We start from the raw sequence: 20,190 nt of genomic DNA on the forward strand, positions 1-20,190 counted from the left end.
TTCATCAAGTTCTGTCCCAAAAGTCACTTTTAAAAATATCTTGACTGATGAACCTTTGTATAGTTTTCATTTAAAACTCTCCTGCGGTTGTAAAGAATGCAAATTCAGTAAGTATCCTTTCAGTGTTTCCTTTTACTTTTTTCTATTAGTAAGATGTTCCTAGTACTATGAATGTTCCTCACTATAACTATTGAGGATACCTGCTCATAACAGTAAAAAGTTTTTTTAGAAGGCCCTTGGTAACATCTTCCATAAAAATAGGCTTCCTCTCTAGTTAACATGGATATTTAATTAGAAAGGTCATTAGTCTGTTTCTTTGCCAGAATTACAAATGTGAGTTATCAATACCTTTGCAATAAGTGATTGCTCAGAACACCAAAATTTGGATGGGTCTATCATGCTAAAAATCTTATGCAGAAAACCTTACTTTATTATATAACTATAGACAAAATTTTAAAAATCTCATTTTTCACACTTTGTGTTGCAGTTTGCTATGTTCAGACAAAGAAATTGTCATGATCTGTCGTTCACGTTTTGGTTCTCATGCTGCTGTGATTTAGGTTTCCAGCATTTCAGATGGAATGTCTCAGTTAGAAAAGTAGTTATGAAGTTTTTTAATTTCATAAAAATATTTCTCTACATATTAGTTTTTGTACCCCTCTGTTGTTTGTCCTTAGCTTCCCCAGTCTCTCTTTGTTAGTTTCTTTTTAACAGATGTAATAATGGAAATATTTCTTGTTCTGTTTTAACCAGTTTGGCAATACCTGCTACTGCAACTCAGTCCTACAGGCACTTTATTTTTGTCGTCCGTTTCGGGAAAAAGTTTTGGCATACAAGGTCCAGCCCCGGAAGAAGGAAAGCCTCCTTACGTGCCTCTCTGATCTCTTCAACAGCATTGCCACACAAAAGAAGAAGGTGGGGGTCATCCCACCCAAGAAATTTATTTCCCGGTTGAGGAAAGAAAATGGTAAATTAATAACTGAAGTACCTGATCAAATTTCAATATTAGGATATTAGGCTGCTCATTTTTAAGTAACCTGAGCTCTTTTCAAGTGTATCTAGGGACTGACATTTAGCAAGTTTTACTAACTGGATTTTAAAAGGTTCATGCCCCAATTTATGTGGTACGAATTTTCACCACTTGTGTAGTATAAAGAGTGTGTAGATGGTCCCTGTAAAGTATCTTTATTTTAGGTGGGTTTTCCATCTGATTTAGTGATTCCATCCTGATGTCGGCCAATCACACAGCGGGTAGGGAGCTTTTGATGCCCTGGCTATTCTGTGCTAGTATAATGCCAGTATAGAGATCTGTAACAAGCCATTACAACTTAGAGCATCACTGGCAATGCTTTAAGTTGTACAATGAACTGGGTACACACATAGAGAGGGCCAGATTAGGGAAGCTCAGCGGTGGCTTAAAGTCACTCTCGCCCTCTTTCTCTGCTGTATTCAGGGCAGGAAAAAAGTAATGGGTAATCAGTTTCTCTCTTTGTATTGGGAATCCAGTAGTTATTTCCCAGGACTAGTTGTGAAGAGCCTTTGTGCATGTTAATTTACAATCTCTGATTTGGCTTGAAAAGATATCATTGATTTACTGTTATAGGATTTTTTTCATTTTCCTCGTGAGGTAAGATATTGGACTTCATGTACCAGTGGTCCCTTGCAGCACATCTGAATTTACTCATCTTACCCTCACTCCCCAAAACAATCTACGAAGCCAATTTTACATGTTTGCCAGGCCAACTGCCCTTAACTTAAGGAGCTTAATTAATTTTTAGAAGGCTGCCTTCTAAAAGAGAGAGTAACCTGAAGTCCAAAACATCTGTTGCTAGAACTACGTAAAACTACATAATTACAGCTCTGTTCTGTATAGCATCTTTAACATAGTGTATACTGAAATGATTTAGAGAGTTAAATACTGTTAACTAATAGCAGTGGCTAAAAGAATGTAAAAATTATAGAAAAGAACATGCAGTGCTTCACAAGAGCAGAGTGGCCTTATAAAGTTTGTGCTTTAACAATAGCATTGTTGTTATGCTCTTTCATTCTTCCCAATCTTTTCTGTTTCCTTTCCAGAGTTATTTGATAATTATATGCAGCAAGATGCACATGAATTCCTAAACTACCTACTAAACACTATTGCTGACTTACTACAAGAAGAGAAAAAACAGGAGAAACAGAATGGCAAACTCCAGAATGGCAGTATTGAGAGTGAGGAAGGAGACAAGACTGATCTGACATGGGTCCATGAAATCTTCCAGGGAACACTAACCAACGAAACCAGATGTCTTAACTGTGAAGCTGTATGTTGAAAAACAAAACATCTCTTTATTTGATTTTAAAAGGCACTGGACCATTTTCCCTAGTTCTAAACAAATTTTTTCATTTATTAGGGTAGATGAAATTGAACATTTTCTGATTAAAAATTGAACCTAACCTATTTTATGACTGTATCAGCTGTCCATTCAAACTAATGCTCATGAAGGTATGTTCCTTAGTAAAAATGCAGGGTCCTTTCCTTCCCTCTCCCCATTTCCACCAAAGCAGTTTGCACCTGGCTGATATGAGCCGCCTTTTTGTCCTGTTGTAATTTCTTGTGACGGTCATAGTGTATGTTGTGTTTCCACAAGAGTTACTCACCGTTTACTTACAATACTTAAATTTGCAATGGTGTTGTAACCATGTTGGTGTCAGGATGTTAGAGGCTAGGTAGGTGAGGTAATATCTTTTATTGGACCATCTTCTGTTGGTGAGAGAGAGAAGCTTTTGAGCTACACAAACCTCTTCTTCAAGTCTGGGAAAGGTACTCATGAATTTGTGTTTTAACCACGTGTTTTCAAGTCAAAAGATTACATTTCTTGTTGTTAATCCATAATTACTGTGTTGAGAATGAAGGAGGGAGCAAAAAGACTGAAACCGAAAGAACCACTTTTGGGCTGGGAATTTGTACTTAGTCATGTAATCATTGGTTTAACAGTATTTCAAACATGAAAGCCCCATTGGGAGGAAAAGAAAAATTAGTATAATATTGGATAGCAACATTTTTTCAAATAGCTCCAAATACTAGTCAGCATTTTAAATCTAAATTATTGTTATGCTCTAAAAAGGGACTTCTAAAAAATGGCACCAAATGGGGCTCTTTCTGAGGGATTTTGAGACTAAATGTGATTGGCTCACAAGTCAAAAGATTGTTTTCCTAATGGCCAGGCCTTATCACTCACCCCAGCATCTGAAAATCCAGCTCTTTCTGTCTCTCATATCCTGAAGAGTGAAATATGGCAGATAATTGTATTGCTGTACAAAGTAGAATAGAATCCATTTAAAGCCTGTCTAGCTGTCTGAGTGCTGTCAGTGGCAAAAACTTGGTTTTTCAGTAAAATAGGCAAATATGACTTGCAGGCACACGGGGAAGTTGTTGTACAAGGAGGTTCTTTTTTTACATAGTCTCTTTTTGGACTGTAACTACACTTCAGATTGTTACAGTATTTCTTGAGTAGTGCAGGAAAGGGCCTCTTACTGCATTTATACATTCGTCAAATTCTGAAGCTTCCTACTTGCAATCACATCTGTACCATTTCAGGGACTTGAAGCAATTCTAAACCTGCCAGATTCCAAGCCGCAATGAAGTATTTATTTTTTTTAAGGTTAGTAGCAAAGATGAGGACTTCCTGGACCTATCGGTTGATGTGGAACAAAATACATCAATTACACACTGCCTAAGGTAAATGAAAAGGAATCTGGTTGAAAGAAACACATCTGCACACATTCTGAATGGAGTGGCTACTTAGGTATTCAGTTGTGCAGCAGTTTAGGACCCAAGCTTACCGTAAACTAATAAATTCTGCTCAAGATCCTGTTATACAGAAAGTCTACCAAAACTATAAGAATTATCCATTTAATTGTGTCTTCTAAGGCTGTTAATGCTACGTCATGTGTTCAGAGTTTCTCAAAACTAAGTATTGCTGTTTATTTTCAAAACATTTTTACTTTGTCATCCTGCTGCTGCATTTTGCTGAAATGCTCCTGCTCTTTGCCAAAGAATGCTTGAGCTTCTGAGGGCAGGCAACAGGGCATTCTTGTTGAACAGCTCTCTGCTTTAGAATTCACTCTCTGATAGCCTGTCAAAGCCCAAGCTTATCAAACCAGCACTTTGCAAGATGCATCCATTGGACCCAGCTTTTTAATAGCTGCTAATGGCACTAATGATGAGTGAGTTGGGGGGTGCTTATGTGCTTTTGTGGGCAAATTATGGCCAGAGTTAATGAGTTTTAATTTTTGTACATGTCCCCAAATATCACACAATAGGTGTGAACTAGATAATTGTACAACCAAAACCCATGACAGCCTATATACTGCTGTGTACTCTACTTCTCGGTCTGACTGATGATCAGATACTGGCCAGTTCATGTTCTGAAGGGAGCCATATCCAAATTTCTTTGGCTGGAATCTTAGATCCCACAACATGAGACTGGGACAAGTTTATGCTCAAGTTTATTTATGCTCAAATAAATTGGTTAGTCTCTAAGGTGCCACAAGTACTCCTTTTCTTTTTGCGAATACAGACTAACACGGCTGTTACTCTGAAATTTTTTTAAGAGAGAAATCTTCATCTGGGGTATATTTCTTTTCTGTGATAGCAGCAGGATAGTAAAGTGTTAAGTAGAGGTTTTGACTAAGGTTCCCACGTGTTTGTAATTCATTTTTTTTTTTTGCTCTCAACTTCCACAGGGGGTTCAGTAATACTGAGACTTTATGCAGTGAATATAAATATTACTGTGAGCAGTGTCGCAGTAAACAGGAAGCACAGAAGAGGTAAGGTTAGGATATGCTGGAAAATGTTAATGTTCTCTCTTGGTGGGGACATATGTTAGTGTAAATTTTAGAGCTGTTGATTAATCACAGTTAACTCACGTGATTAACTCAAAAAAATGAATTGCGATTTAAAAAATTAATCACAATCGTACTGTTAAACAATAGAATACCAATTGAAATTTATTAAATATTTTTGGATGTTTTTCTCATTTTTAAATATATTGATTTCTATTACAACACAGCATACAAAGTGAAATGTGCTCACTTTATATTATTTTGATTACAAATATTTGCACTGTAAAAATGATATACAAAAGAAATCGTATTTTTCAGTTCACCTCATACAAGTACTGAAGTGCAATCTCTTTATCGTGAAAGTGTAACTTACAAAAGTAGATTATTTTTTTGTTATATAACTGCACTCAAAAACAAAACAGTGTAAAACTTTAGAGCCTACATATCCACTCAGTCCTACTTCTTGTTCAGCCAATCACTAAAAAAAACAAATTTGTTTACATTTATGGGAGATACTGCTGCCTGCTTCTTATTTACCTGAAGGTGAGAACAGGCAAATATTTGCATGGCATTGCACTTTTGTAGCAGGTGGTTGCAAGGTATTTACGTGCTAGATAATCTAAACATTCGTATGCCCCTTCATGCCTCGGCCGCCATTCCAGAGGACATGCTTCCATGCTGATGACGCTCATTAAAAAAAATACATTCATTAAATTTGAATTGAATCAAATTGAATCAAAAATCTGAACTCCTTGAGGGAGAATTGTATGTCTCCTGTTCTGTTTTACCCATATTCTGCCATATATTTCATGTTATAGCAGTCTCGGAAGATGACCCAGCACATGTTCGTCTTAAGAACACTTTCACAGCAGATTTGACAAAACACAAAGAAGGTACCAACGTGTTATTTCTAAAAATAGCTACAGCACTTGACCCAAGGTTTAAGAATCTGAATGCCATCCAAAATATGAGAGAGACAAGGTGTGGAGCATGCTTTCAGAAGTCTTAAAAGATTAACACTCCGATGTGGAAACTACAGAACCCAAACATCAAAAAAGAAAATCAACCTTCTACTGGTGGCATCTGACTCAGATGATGAAAACGAACGTGCATCAGTCCGCTCTGCTTTGGATCGAGTTATCGAGCAGAACCTGTCATTAGCATGGACACGTCCTCTGGAATGGTGGTTGAAGCATGAAGAGACATAAGAATCTTTAGCGCATCTGGCACGTAAATATCTTGCGATGCTGGCTACAACAGTGCCATGCGAATGCCTGTTCTCACTTTCAAGTGACGTAAACAAGAAGCGGACAGCATTATCTCCTGCAAATTGTCACCAAACTTATTTGAGTGATTGGCTGAAGTAGGACTGAGTGGACTTGTAGGCGCTAAAGCAGGGGTGGGCAAACTACGGCCTGGGGGCCGCATCTGGCCCTCCAGACATTTTAATCCGGCCCTTGAGCTCTGTTGAGGAGCAGGGTCCGGAGCTTGCCCTGCTCCAGCAGGGGAGCGGGGTTGGGGGCTTGCCTCGTTCCACGCAGCTCCCAGAAGCAGCAGCATGTCCCCACTCCAGCTCCTACGCATAGGGGCAGCCAGGGGGTTCCGCACGCTGCCCCTGCCCCAAGTGCCACCCCCTCAACTCCCATTGGCCAGGAACCACATGGGTTGTTGGGCCAATGGGAGCTGCAGGGGTGGTGCCTGCGGACGGGGCAGCATGCAGAATTGTGCCTCCATGTAGGAGCCAGAGTGGGAACATGCTGCTGCTTCTGGGAGTTGCTTGAGGTAAACACACCCTAGAGCCTGCACCCCTGACCCCCTCCCATGCCCCAACCCGATGCCCCACCCCTGATTTCCCCTCCTGCCCTCCCAAGCCCTCGGTCCCAGCCCCGAGCACCCTCCTGCTCCCCCATCCCAATCCCAGCCTAGAGACCCCTCCCGCACCCTGAACTTCTCATTTCTGGACACACCCTAGAGACCACACCCCCAACCAGAGCCCTCACCCCCTCCTGCACCCCAAGTCCCAATTTCATGAGCAATCATGGCCCACCATACAATTTCTGTACCCAGATATGGCCCTCGGGCCAAAAAGTTTGCCCACCCTGCTCTAAAGTTTTTGCATGGTTTTATTTTTGAATGCAGTTTTTTTGTACATAATTCTACATTTCTAAGATCAACTTTCATGATAAAAAGATTGCACTATACTACTTGCATAAGGTGAATTCAAAAATACTGTTTCTTTTGTTTTTTTTACAGTGCAAATATTTGTAATCAAAAATAAATATAAAGTGAGCACTGTACACTTTGTACTCTGTGTTGTAATTGAAACCAATATATTTTAAAATGTAGAAAACATCCAAAAATATTTAAATAAATGGTATTCTATTATTGTTTAGCAGCGCAATTAATCACGCAATTGCAGTTTTTTTAAATCGTGTGATTAATCGTGTTTAATTTTTTTAATCGCTTGACAGCCCTAGTAAATTTACAATATTAATCCAATGGCAATTCTTTGAAACCACAGAATAACTGACATTCTAGGTGGGGAAATGTCAGGGAAAATATAAATTCGGAGCAGCTCCTACAATCAGAGGAGATCCCAAATGGTCAGTTTCGCATTCGTCCCCTAAAGAACTACCAGACATCACTCCTTTTTCCATGTTAGTTGTAATCAGTTTGACGCCTCCAGAACATTTTCCCCTTCAGCCACAGATGTTGTAGAAAATCTATTTTTTTTCATTTCTTAGTTAATAGAAGCCAGGCCTGAAGGACAGAGGTTTATTCCATTTTCCACTTTCCTGATATGATGAAAGCTGATTTGTTCAGCATAGGCAAGCAGCTGTCTTGCATGTGGATGTCAGTTGTGCTATAAATCTTTCCCACTTGTACCAAAATGCTTGTATAAAAAGCAGCTCTTCACAAATCATCTTCATTAAAACTGAATTTACGATTAAACTTTTTTTAATCGTTTAAACACAAATTCTAATTATTTTCTTTTAAAAGGTTTATCTAATGTAAGGGGTATTTTCTAATGTGATGTTTTATGTTTAATATATTTTATGGTCCAGAATGAGAGTGAAGAAGTTGCCCATGATTCTAGCTCTGCACTTAAAAAGGTTCAAATACATGGACCAGCTGCATCGATACACCAAACTCTCCTATCGTGTAGTCTTTCCCTTGGAGCTTCGGCTCTTTAATACTTCAGGAGATGCTACAAACCCTGACAGAATGTATGACCTTGTGGCTGTAGTAGTTCACTGTGGCAGGTATGTTTCTGAGTTTTACATGAGTTTCCATGAAAATGCAGCCGATGAAGTGAGCTGTAGCTCACGAAAGCTCATGCTCAAATAAATTGGTTAGTCTCTAAGGTGCCACTAGTCCTCCTGTTCTTTTTGCGGATACAGACTAACAGGGCTGCTACTCTGAAACCTGATCCATGAAAATTAACTCACCTGGTCATTCATGTACATTTGAATACCACTGCAGCAGCTGACAATGTAGAACAATCTCAGCAACATCTAAGCTAATTAACTGAAGGAATAAAAAGGTTTTTACATGTTTTTACATTTAAACATTTTTTTGAAAATATTTTCAGCCTATTTTTCTATTCAGTATGCACAGTCTCAGCCTTGTTCTTTTTATATAGCTTTAAAACATGCTAAAGCTTCCAGGAAAGCTAAATGAAATAAAGCAATTCTTATAAAGTTCTCAAAATAGAATCAGTTTGTATGTTGCGACTTGCTAGATCATTACATTTTTTTTAAAAATGCTGGTGCCACCAAGTGGTTAGATTGCATACTGCTTTTTAAATCAGCTGCACAGGTTTGATCCAGCATGATTAAAACCGAATTAAAATAATTGAAAAACAAATATTTTTTATAAAAAACTTGATGCAAATAGAAAAGCCATTGCAAACACTGCATTATGTAAGAAAAGATAAAATGTTACTCACAGAAGTCAAAAATGGGATATGTTTACACTATGTTGAGACTGTACTAGCATGGCTAGGCCAGGATAGCCCTGTAGAGTAGACACAGCCTACACCAACAGAAGAGGTTTTTCTGTTGGTGTAGGGACACCTCTGCGAACAAAGCTAGCTACATCAAAAGAAGACTATTTGGGTCAACATAACTGTGTGTATGCTGGGGGTTATGTCAGTATAGATATGTCGGTTGAGGTATGTTTTTTTACAACCCTGAAGCTATGCTGATATTATGCTTCAGATTAGACCAGGCTTTAGAATGGGATGGTCGGGGATTATGTGTTCTTTGTTTTTTTGGAGTGGGGGGTAAATCTTAACTTGTTGGAAATCTTGCATAAGGTGTATAGAATATTTCCAAAGGATCAGTGTCGAAATTAGAGAGCCAGCAAAACCAAACACATGCCGGTATCTGTTGAATTTATTTATGCTGTCTATGCTGTACATGGTTCTGAGATTGTGATATAGTTCTGAAATACATTTTCATACAACATATTGATGATGTAAAAAAAAAGGATCCTATCCTGCAAACTTTCTCTTGTGAGTCTGCAAGGCTAGTTCCTAGGTTTGCTATCTGTGACACACATTCCAATAAGCATAAATACAGCTTTCAGTAATGATATATAGAAATGGCGGTTAGTGTGACTTTGCCTTATTGAAGGGGTCACCAGTTGTGCTCTAGAGCTGCTGTTTTGTAAACACTGGCTTTTTTTAGCAGTTCCACAGCTCTATTGTAAACTTGTATCAGGCTGGAACTTAACATATCAGGATAGACCAGGTACAAATTTATTTTCTATATATTTTAGATTTTTTTAAAACATCTGTTTAAAATATTTTGCTTTGATAACTTCACTTTAATTTACACATTCATTCTAAAGCAGAAATTGTTAATCCAGTAAGTTCATAACACTGAATGGGGCTACAGAATCACTTTCCCCATACACAGTAAAGTCCTTTAAAAAAGCTATGTTATTTTATGTTTTGTGTTATTCAGATCCTAAATTAAACACAAAATAAAGCCAGAAAAAGTGAGAATTTAGTTTCTTGTTTTATCCTTAACTTGCTCCCTCACTGTCTGAGGTCAGCAGTTGGTGGCTTACCTAGTGCTAATGTATATTATTACACTCCAAAAATTCCTTGTCCCAATCTACTTCCTTTGCAACCCTTACCCATCTGATCTGGCTCTGGTCCCCGCTGCATTCGGATCTGGCAGCTTCCTCCACCACACTTCCAACAGGAGAGTACTGAGAGCACACACGAGAGGGTGTCTCTGCACTCGGTTCTGGTGATAGTGCCACAACAACAGGAAGCAGCAATGGCACAGAAAGTCTAGCTGAGTGCCTGCCTGCAGCTCTGGTCTGAAGCATGCTCAGCACAGATGGAATCTTCAGAGAATGTAGCTGTCAAACTCTAACAGGTCTCTAACAAGCACAAACTAAGATTTTTTTCCCCCAAAGGTTTGTAACTTGGCTGATGTGGGCATTTTTTCATGAGAATCGCAAACGGCACATTCCTGTTTCTAAATATCAAATCCTTGCTCCAGAGCAGAGACCCTAAAGCTTCTCACCCAAACCATTGTATGGAACCATTTTTGGTGAAATTTTATTTTCTTTATTTTTAAGTAAATCTGAGGTAGATACCCAGCGTGTTAAGGTTTTGGCAAACTGTTAAGGTTGGGCAAAGTTATAGGCAATTGAAAATAAGGTCTTACACTGGAAAGTATTGGTGAACCTTAACCATAGGTGACACTATCAGCTCCACCTATAATAGCTTGAGTTATTTACAAATGTTTCGTTTTTCATATGTAGGCATCAGTGTAATAAATCTTTGACATTTTTCCTGACAGCGGTCCAAACCGTGGACATTATATCACCATAGTGAAGAGCCATGGCTTTTGGTTGCTGTTTGACGACGACATTGTAGAGGTAGGTATACAGATTGCTTTTATGTTGTGAAAACAATATGGACAGTACCATTTTCCAGCTATGTGCAGGGATCCTATTTCAGTATCTAGGAATTCATTTTGCATCCATGAAAGATTTGTAACAAAATCTGTGTATGGGGCATCCTCATCAAGTTCTGAGCAGATTTGTGTATATATAATTGACTTGTAGAACCGTGCTCAACTGAGGGGCTGCATTAGTCATTTGACAGAAGACTGAGGATGACATCTATTTGGTACAACCACAACTGTCCTGTTAAGAATGTAAAACACCAGGGTATTTTTTCCCATATCTCAGGCTCGCTCTTGAGACCAGTTTGCTTTCTAGAGTCAACGGCTTGATCCTAAATATTTCTGGTGGCTGTAGCTCAACACTAAATTCAACACCCATTCATCTTCTTTTGTAGGTTAAGAGTATGTAAAAGGAAGGATTCTTGATTTTTGCTGCAGACAGGTAGCAAGAACTGTGGAAAGAGTTAGAAAATCAGAAACTTGTGATCACATGGGTAGTTAGATACTGAAGATATCCATAGGATTTTTGATCTTTAGCAGAGTATTTAGATATACTTTAGCTAAAATAAACTTATTTTATACTCCACAAAATGTTTTGCATATGTATCTAAAATATATACACACATGTGGTAGCATTTTGTTGCATATCCCATTGAGCTGTATTGTAAAAACATGAAGGTTTATCTCTTGGCCTTTTTTAGATCGCTCCTTAAAATAAGTCCAAACTCTGATTAGTAGTAGCACTGAGGTAATCCCTTTAAAAACGTATGGTTTTTAAAGAGGCCATAAAATAGCCATGTTGTTATATATTCTTAGTCAACGTCTTCCATGTCAGATTTGCTCATTTTATGGACCAAAGCAAAATTTCTCTGTCTGAAAACACTGATGGCAACTGTACTGAACCATGAGTAAGAACAGAATACAATTTAATCTCTTGCATGTGTGCTGGCTTGGTCTAGAAGACACACAGAGTAGATTTGTCTCCTCCAAAGATGCCAGATTTTCATTTACTTTTCTTACCTGAGTCATGCTTTAAAGTAACCTGAAATTTTATTGTTTACCTCATAATCTCACTGATCTGAAAATAGTATAGTCTGTGTGAGTTGTTTCTCTCTTGAATCTTCACTGTGCTCCTCAGGATTGGGAATACAGAATGTAGCTCTTGTAAAGCTGGAGATTCAGCAGTTGAAAAATCCCCTGGCAAGTGGGAAGCCTTCCCATATTAGGGGGAGGAGAGTGGCGGCTGCAGGGCAGGGGATTTTGTCATCAGTTTCTGCAGGATGAGAGTTTTCATTTAAAACAAGTTTCTATCCCATATGTTCTGAAAGTCACAGTTGAAAAATTAGGGATGGAAATGTTTGGCATAAGTGAAGTCCAGGCATGAAAGTCCTGTTGAAGTCCAGTCCCACTGGGAAGAGTGTAGAATATTCCTACCAAGAAACTCCACTCAATGACTGTCTTTCATATCTGCTTCTAACTGATAGGTGCCTGCTAAACTTGAAACTCCCCTCCCACCCTCCTCTGTCAGAAAAGCAACGTCTCTCCTGTCCATTCCCCATCTATGCCCTCCAACCCCAGATTCAGCAACACTGCCCCGAATAATGTGTTTTTGGGAATCATCCTGACTACTGTAATGATTAGTGAGATGGGGTGACCTACGCTGCAGCAGGAACAGGGTCTGTCTGCAGCTCTGCCCATCCCGTTTCCTTTTGTGAGTCCTCTGTTCCTGTAAAAAGCTTTGCTCCTTGCTGCTGCTGCTCTAGCTTGTCCAAGAAACTACAGAGTGAAATTGAAATCATTGTCAGTTTCATTGCTCCCCACAAGATTTTGATTTGTAGCTCTGAAACTGACCATTTTGGTTTCCCGTCATGTTGCTGCTGCTTAGCATCGCAGAGAAACTGCAGGAAACTCAATACTTCATCAGGTCAAATTCAGAAAGATATGTTCACAATCATGAGGCATGAAAAAGTAATTTGTAAAAATAAAGCTTAGATTCTGCAGAAGTAGCAGGCATAGACCTTATTATTTGCCAGGGGAAGTCCCTGCACACCAGGGACAAGTGGGCAAGTAGACTTTTCAAGCCCTGGAGATTTAACCTGCTAAGTATGAAACACATATAAAGTGAAGAAAGTTGTCTTCCTGAGTCTGCTAACAGATAACTCCAAAGCCTCTGTGCATGCTTTGCCAAGTTGTAAAAGAGCAGAGGATAAATCTTTTTGTCTCTATTGGTTTCATAATGTAAGACTTCAAAAAGCTTTGTCACCTTTTTGTTATAAATGCTGTGATTTTTTGGATCTGAAATGTACATTGGAAGCAGCTTACTCTTCTTTTACTAGTCTGAAGATTTGCTAAATGCAATAAAAGTGAAAGAGTCGTGTTTTATTTTTGCTTGGGTGAAGGTTCAAGTTTCAAGTAAAATATCAGGTAAATGAAAGTTATTTAGGTAAAAGTGTATTATTACAGTATATGTGAAAACCTGTCACATGTCAAATACCAAAGGCAAATGACTTCAAATAGAATAATATACAAAGCCAAATTACTTGAAAGCAATATGGGTAAATGCACTTTTCTATGCTATTAGCTTGGCAAGCTGTCACATTGTAGCAACCAAAAGTGATGCAGCACAGTGTAAATGTCTATATGGAATAGAGGGGAGAGTGTCTATCCACATTGGTTCCCCCAAATTATGAGGAAAGATGAAAAGAACGAATTAGTAGCATAGCTAATAGTTACTCGGGAGAGCAATAACTCTTACTATTATTTGAGAGTTGTAAATGTTGTGGAGGGAAAGGTATTGTTTTGGGTGGACCAGAAAATGATAAAAGAAAATTTAGGTTCAACAGCAAAGCAAAAAAAAAACCAAACAAAAAAAACAAAAAAACCCTTAATATCAGGTTAGTTAAGATGTAGAACAGTCTCCCAAAGAGAATTGGTGGAAACATCAACTGATTGTTACTTTAAAACTAGGCTGGACAAAACTCTTGAGTATATTGGTGGAAAACAATCCTGCTATGGAAGGGGGAGGAGACAAGGTAATCAAATAGTTATTTTCTGTTTCTAATTTGTTAATCTGTGAATGTGGAAATGAGTTAGGATATATAGCTATGCTATCAAAGAATTTAAAAATATTTGTGGGATAAGTGAATCTATAAGAATATTTCCAGGTTATATTCAAAATGCTAGATAGTGGAAATAGACTTGATTTCATGGTAAACTAGTTGGTATTTAAGTTAAATTAACAGCAGAGAATGTTTGCAGAGCTGCCAGATAATTATATTAAGTCTGTTGGTGAATATGCTTTTGTGAGTATTTTTTCTGTTAGAATGACTGATCTTTCTTTCCTGAATATTCATATACAAGGCTTTCTGGGAAAAGAACTTTGGAAAAATATACGCTTATTTGTCCCGTATACTTCTCCCCAGAACTTCAGAGCATTTTGAAACGCATGCATTTGAGGAATTTGGATTTTCACACGACATAATGCATGTCTTGTTTCAAATCATATCCTTTGTAATTCCATGTTGTGTTCGTTGCATCTTTCTTGCAACTTACCAAGTGTGTATTGCCCCAGGCTCATAAGGTGGGTGGGGAAAAAGAAAAGTACTGGCCTAATCAAGTAGGTAATGTACATTCTCTTCAAAATTGAGTGCACATACAGGCAGCTTTCATTTTTATGACTAGTGCTTTCACAGTAGACCACCAGAACAGTTGCTGAAGTTGCTGGATCTGTGCAGGCAATATTCAGAGAACCAATTTGTTCCTCATGCACATAAACATACTAAGGAACAAATTGGTGGTTCTTTGGGTATCAACTGTATAAATTTATATGCTTGGTTCAGCCTGTGCACTTTGCATTTTCTTAACTGGAAACTTCTAGAAAGCTTTGGTGGTTGGAGCTGCAGGCAAGTTCCCTTGTGGTACTGATCATTCAGCCTGAACATTATATATGGAGCTACAGTGCTATACTCTAGTTCCTGATGGATGTCTAATTGGAGTCCCTTTAGATTTCTCCAGCTGCCTTTCTGTTTGCTGTGTTTTAGGTTGTTACTAAACTCTCCTGCTTTTAATTATAGCTAGAATAGTGTAGTTACGTCGTTGCAGTTAATTTGTGTGTGAATTGTTTCTCTGTACTGGGCACCTTTTATTTTCATAGGATAGCTGGCAAGGTAACCAGCTTCAAATGATGCCCATTGTAATGTGAAAACGTGCTGAACAGCCCTGCATATGTAATGCTGCCTGTGTCCCACTGAGGTGCACATACTGAAAAATGCCTTTTGTGCTACCTTAACCCTGAGGGCTCAAAAGGACCAGGAATCTCAGCTCTGGATACACCCTTAAAGCAGCTCAGTATGATGTTTGAGTTGGCATTGAGCCTTTATTCCTTGCTTAATGCCATGTGGAAGTCTGAATCCCAAGAGACCCCTGATCTGATGAGGGAAATACTCCCTTTGGCCCAAGTACCGTGATGCCTCAGTGCCATTGCTCTCTCCCTCAGAACTGAAGTGTAGAGAAAGGAAAAAAAGAAAAGGCCACTGTTTTTGTCCTGAATATTTGATTCCATATGGATCTGTGAGCTCAGAACCAAGATGTTACCTATTCTGAGAGGCTCCTTCATACCAAGGACTGTACCTCCTGCCTATTCAGTACTAATAGCCATTTTGGTGTTAATGAGGTTCCTTACACAAGTTGTAGCTTGGGGCCTTCCTCTGTGTGTTCAAGCAGAGAATGTTCCCTGTTTCCTCCACCCAAAGTTTCTTCTTTGGACCTAGAATCTTGGTTCTGTGGTATCCCAAGGCCATCTTTGCTGCTGTGTGGGATAGTATTAAAGGTCACCCACCGATTCTTTCCTATTCTTAGTTTCTCTCTGGTTCCCAAATCTTCTATTTTGGGGATAGTAGAGGAGATTACAGCTTCAGTCGCTCTAGACTGATTTCCTCTTGGCTCCCCACCTCAGGCCATCCTCTTATCCTGGTGGATCATGTGACCTAAAGGCATTTTAAAATACTAAAGGAACCATTGTCTGCTTAGCAACAGAGGTCATGAGCATTCATTTCAGTGTTTCAGTCTCTGTACTGGCTCCCCATTGACTGCCAAATCAAATTCAGTCTTACATGGGATTAGCTCTTGCTGCCTGAGACTTCTTTTCCTGACACTGGCCTCTCAGGACAGCTGCATTCCCCTGGAACAATGAAATTATTGACTAATAATGAGAAATGACTCATTCTCAGAAGACGGACCACAACCGCGGAGCTCACACCCACAAGAGATAATGACCATAGGCCTCGCCGCTTTGAGAGCAAAATGCAAGCTAATTTTTCTGGCTGTGCTTTCCTGCAGTAATTTTCTCTCAATTTTAAATTGTGTAGACAAGAAATGTATTCCTGCCTGAATTGAAAAGAAGCTATTTCCCTGTCTAAATACTCATGAGGTTCTCAACATCACACTGGTCAGCATTGTACTAGATCCCAGGGAGAGCAAGCTCCATTTGTGGTATACTCTTACAGAGTTAATGTGAAAATAGTGATTGTGTGTTACATTATTGATAGGTGATCCAGATTAGTAACCAATAGTGCAGGAGTTCTCTTCATTTTTGAAGCCCCAGTAACCTCTTGCGAGGTAGCAGTTCATTTAGACTGCCTGTTGAATTTACTAAAAATTTTGTGTGTACTCCTTATTATCTGGTGGAGATATTTTCCTATGTTAATAGCAGACTATTTTTCATCTGCATGCCGGCTGCATGGCTTTGGGTAAGGGAAGTTGGAGACTCCAGTTGGTAGAAAGAGCTGAAGGTGAACGTCAGCTTGAATTTTTAGAGCAGGCCTTCATAGAGCCCTTGTTTGTGCATTGTAGCTTCACAGTGCACTATTTTTTTGATCTGATAGTCTTATCAATTTATCCTGATTTAATCTTCTCCAAATTAAGCAGTTTAATCTATTGAAGAAATGTTTGGTGTATTAATATTGGGTAGCTTTCAGTCAACTTCTTCCATATACTAAACTGAAAATAGTATTTCATTGGGGGAGGGAGGTGTGTGCTCAGTGTTGGTTATTTTGAGTGGGTCTAATCTGAATGTCTTGTTGAATTGCAGAAAATTGATGCCCAGGCCATTGAAGAATTCTATGGGTTAACATCAGACATTTCCAAAAACTCAGAATCCGGATATATCCTCTTCTACCAGTCAAGAGACTAAAACTGAAATGATAAATGTGTACAAATAAAAGAAAAAAGGGATCAAGGTTATGTCCCAAGTAGGACATCAGTGACAGCAGAAACAATTCCTCATCATTGCTGTAGGACCATGAGAGATCCAGCAGGGAGAAGAAAGGTTTACCTCTGCCATTTCTTGGAGGATGAGTGCTGTCTTCTGTAACAAGAAGAGCTTTTGCTCTGATTTTCTTTCTGGGCTTTTTTTTTTACATTGCTAGCTTCCAAAATCTGGGTTACCTCTACTTGAAACCTGGCTGCTTATTTGTTCAAGAACTGAAGAAAGGTTTTAAAAGTAGCATTGTGGAATTCTTTACCATTCAGTGTCAGCCTGAGGCTATACCTTGGAGTCTGTCATCGTCGTTTTTCTGTATTTTAGCAGAATGATTTGAATATTCAGTGTCAGCTGAACACATATTTTGAGATATGAGCAGCAGCCAGTTGCTGGATATTTTTGGTGACTCAGACATGCGAAACAGTACAGTGCTAAAACACTGGAAACGTCAAGTCTGTAATTTTTAAAAAGGTAGACACAAAGCTATTTCTGCAGCATTATAAATCCCTCAGTATGTATCATCTTGGTTTTAGATAACACTAATAGCACTCTTTTTTGTATATTTTTAACTTTTACTATCCTATTCCCCCTCCAGAAGATGTAATTTTTTTTCCCACATTTAACCTAATCTGTTGTACTTTTTAATTTTTTAAGCAAAAGTTTGACTCTCAAAGCCACAATGCTGCAAATTCAAGCAAAGAAGCAGTTGAGCTTTTAAAAGTGCATGTCTTGCAACAAGTTGTTATAGAAAGTTTAAAGTTACAGTATTTCTTGGAGCTATTGCATACGCCAAAAGTGCCCTCTTCTGAAACAGGATCTGTTCAGCATTTCATTCAGTATATAGTAAACAGATGCAGGATCGTATCTGCCTATGATAATACACAGAAGCAGCACTAATTGTGAAGAGTTAACCAAGGGAAGCATTATTTACATAACTAATCCAGTTGTTCCTAGTCTTTGAAATTTCCATTAAGGAAGAAAAACAAAAAACAATGGTTAACACACTATCTTGCAAAGAGTTCCTCTTCATCTGGTTGGTTACATTAGTTTTGTCATGTGAATCATTGCCCCTGAAAATGCTCTCTGGTTTGATATGCCACTATAGGCCTTGCTTAACAGGGGACAGGTATATTTGTCTTATGAAGACTGAATTTAAGAAACTGTCCATTACAAATGTATATAGTATAATCTCAAGGATAATTAGAAAGAAAAGATGAAAGGGAATTTATAAGAAATCTCTGAAACCCTTTGTAATTTTCTTTTTGAAAAGTCCTGTTACAGTGCCAAAGCTTGTCATAGCTGGCTCTAAACCAGGAGTGGAAATTGATATTTTCCTTTCTTCATCTTGTTAAATAACACCAAAGCTGTCTTCTACCTTGTTGGTCTTAGTACAGCACTTCGTAGTACGCACTGGTGATTGTTATCTATGAGGACATTTAATTTATGCAATTCTGTGATTTGTATGGGATAAATAGAATATTTTTACCAAAATATTGTCCTCATGAAGACCCATCATATACATGCAGTCCTTTATGGTGGCTGTACTCATTATCTGTTGTTCCCTTTCACAACTGGAAACCTCCTGTTAGCAATTAATTCCTTTCTTTTTAAAATGGAAGTTAGTAAATATTAGCATATTCCAATTGGGTACAAGTTCCATCCCCTCCCACCTCTCCTTCTCCAGAAGAAAATGTATGGACAGTCAATTCCTGATTTTTATTATGCAAAGTACTCTCATTTTCAGAGATTTAATCAGTAACAGTAAAATCTTTTTTGTCATCTTGTTGTTCCTACTTGTGTGAAAATTGCTCTTGGTTAGCAGTCCTCTCCCCTTGTTCGCAGAAAAACCCTGAGCCCCTGGATAGTGACACTAACAGAAATCTGTCATCAGTAACTCTTGCAAAAAGGAGAGCGCACTGAGTTTAAAAAACAAATCTAAACAGTCGACACAAAAAAGTGATGTAGAACACTATACATGTATTTTGTATATCTGGTGATACATTTTTACAAATAAAATACCTGATTTGAGAGAGAGAATATTGAAAGAATATATACTATAGATTAAAAGAACTGTTAAAAGTGCACTTTTGCTACAGATTTATAAGGAAACTAAATGGGATTAAATTGGAAGAGAATGGTGTGATGTTACTTCTGTATAATTAATGACCCTACCTGTCTCCAATAAAGGTCATGTATGTTCACATGCACATGGCCCAAATGTTTTTCCTTGATTGGTGTGAATATCACTCGAAGACAAAAAATAAAAGTAATTGGTTAGTTTTGACAAGAGTGAACAGGGCCCCTTTTGTTTTTTCTTCTCTCCACGTTAATTTTCTGAGAATATTTGTTGGTAACTAGTACCCACGAATCTCCAGCTTCGCCCAGTCCTTTAATTGTTAGACTTCATTCACATAGACTGGAAGGGATGACTGTGGAAATGGAAGGGCTATGAAAGGAATCCTTTGTCTGAGGTAGACTTTGCAGGACATAGCTGCTCAATACTTCATTTTACTAATCTGGTGTTAACCCAAGTGAAAAGATTAAAAATCTATCTGGTGCCATACATGTGTTTTGAGCTTAATGGCCAAAGATGAAGTCCCTACCCGGAAGAGTTTGCCATCTATGTGAGTTAACCCACTTCACTTAAAGGGAAAACTTGGTGAGTAAGGACTACTCACATAAGTAAGAGTTTACAGATCAGAGTATATGGACCTAAATAAGTAAATTATATAAGTAAGAGAGGTTCTTTTTAAAAAAAAAAAGAATTTAAAATCAGAATAAATTCCCTTCCTTATCTTAGTAGGTCACATATTGGCAATAAGCAATGGAATCATATTTTACTTTAGAACAAGTGGGGGTAATGTCCACTGATTTCAATAGGTATTTTACCTGTTTGCATCCAAGATGAATTTGGTCCATTGTAGTCTGAAACAAATATGAGAAATGAATATCTGATCACCTCAAAATAAAGCTCAGGTCTGAAAGGTTCATGATTTGATTTTATAGTATACGCTTCTGCTGAAATAACTCTGAGTCAGAGTCTGCCATTTTTACTCATGCTCAATAGTGGTTTACTCCTCAAGTAATCCAGTTCGCTTCAATGAGACCGCTCCCTCCAGGAAAAAAACTAGTGCTCAGTGAGAGAGTGGCAGATTCTGGTCCTGTAGCCCATTT

At 38.3% G+C, this 20,190-nt stretch overlaps 1 protein-coding gene across 2 annotated transcripts in view; it reads left to right on the forward strand.

The window, feature by feature from the left end:
* The window catches only part of LOC125642470 (ubiquitin carboxyl-terminal hydrolase 12), a 39,557-nt gene extending 20,334 nt beyond the window's left edge, over window positions 1-19,223 (forward strand). The window contains exons 3-10 of one of the 2 annotated variants that reach the window (XM_048863894.2): window positions 754-967; window positions 2,077-2,303; window positions 3,645-3,721; window positions 4,729-4,812; window positions 7,893-8,090; window positions 10,650-10,728; window positions 13,725-13,789; window positions 16,846-16,960. In XM_048863894.2, the coding sequence (XP_048719851.1) occupies window positions 754-967; window positions 2,077-2,303; window positions 3,645-3,721; window positions 4,729-4,812; window positions 7,893-8,090; window positions 10,650-10,728; window positions 13,725-13,742 (897 nt within the window). In that variant the 3' untranslated portion in view covers window positions 13,743-13,789; window positions 16,846-16,960. Of the gene's footprint in view, window positions 1-753; window positions 968-2,076; window positions 2,304-3,644; window positions 3,722-4,728; window positions 4,813-7,892; window positions 8,091-10,649; window positions 10,729-13,724; window positions 13,790-16,845 lie in introns of both variants that reach the window. The other variant, XM_048863891.2, reaches the window with a different exon arrangement.
* Window positions 19,224-20,190: the final 967 nt, after the last annotated feature.

The sequence above is a fragment of the Caretta caretta genome, chromosome 9 (genome assembly GCF_965140235.1).
Source record: "Caretta caretta isolate rCarCar2 chromosome 9, rCarCar1.hap1, whole genome shotgun sequence".
Taxonomy (NCBI): Eukaryota; Metazoa; Chordata; order Testudines; family Cheloniidae; genus Caretta; species Caretta caretta.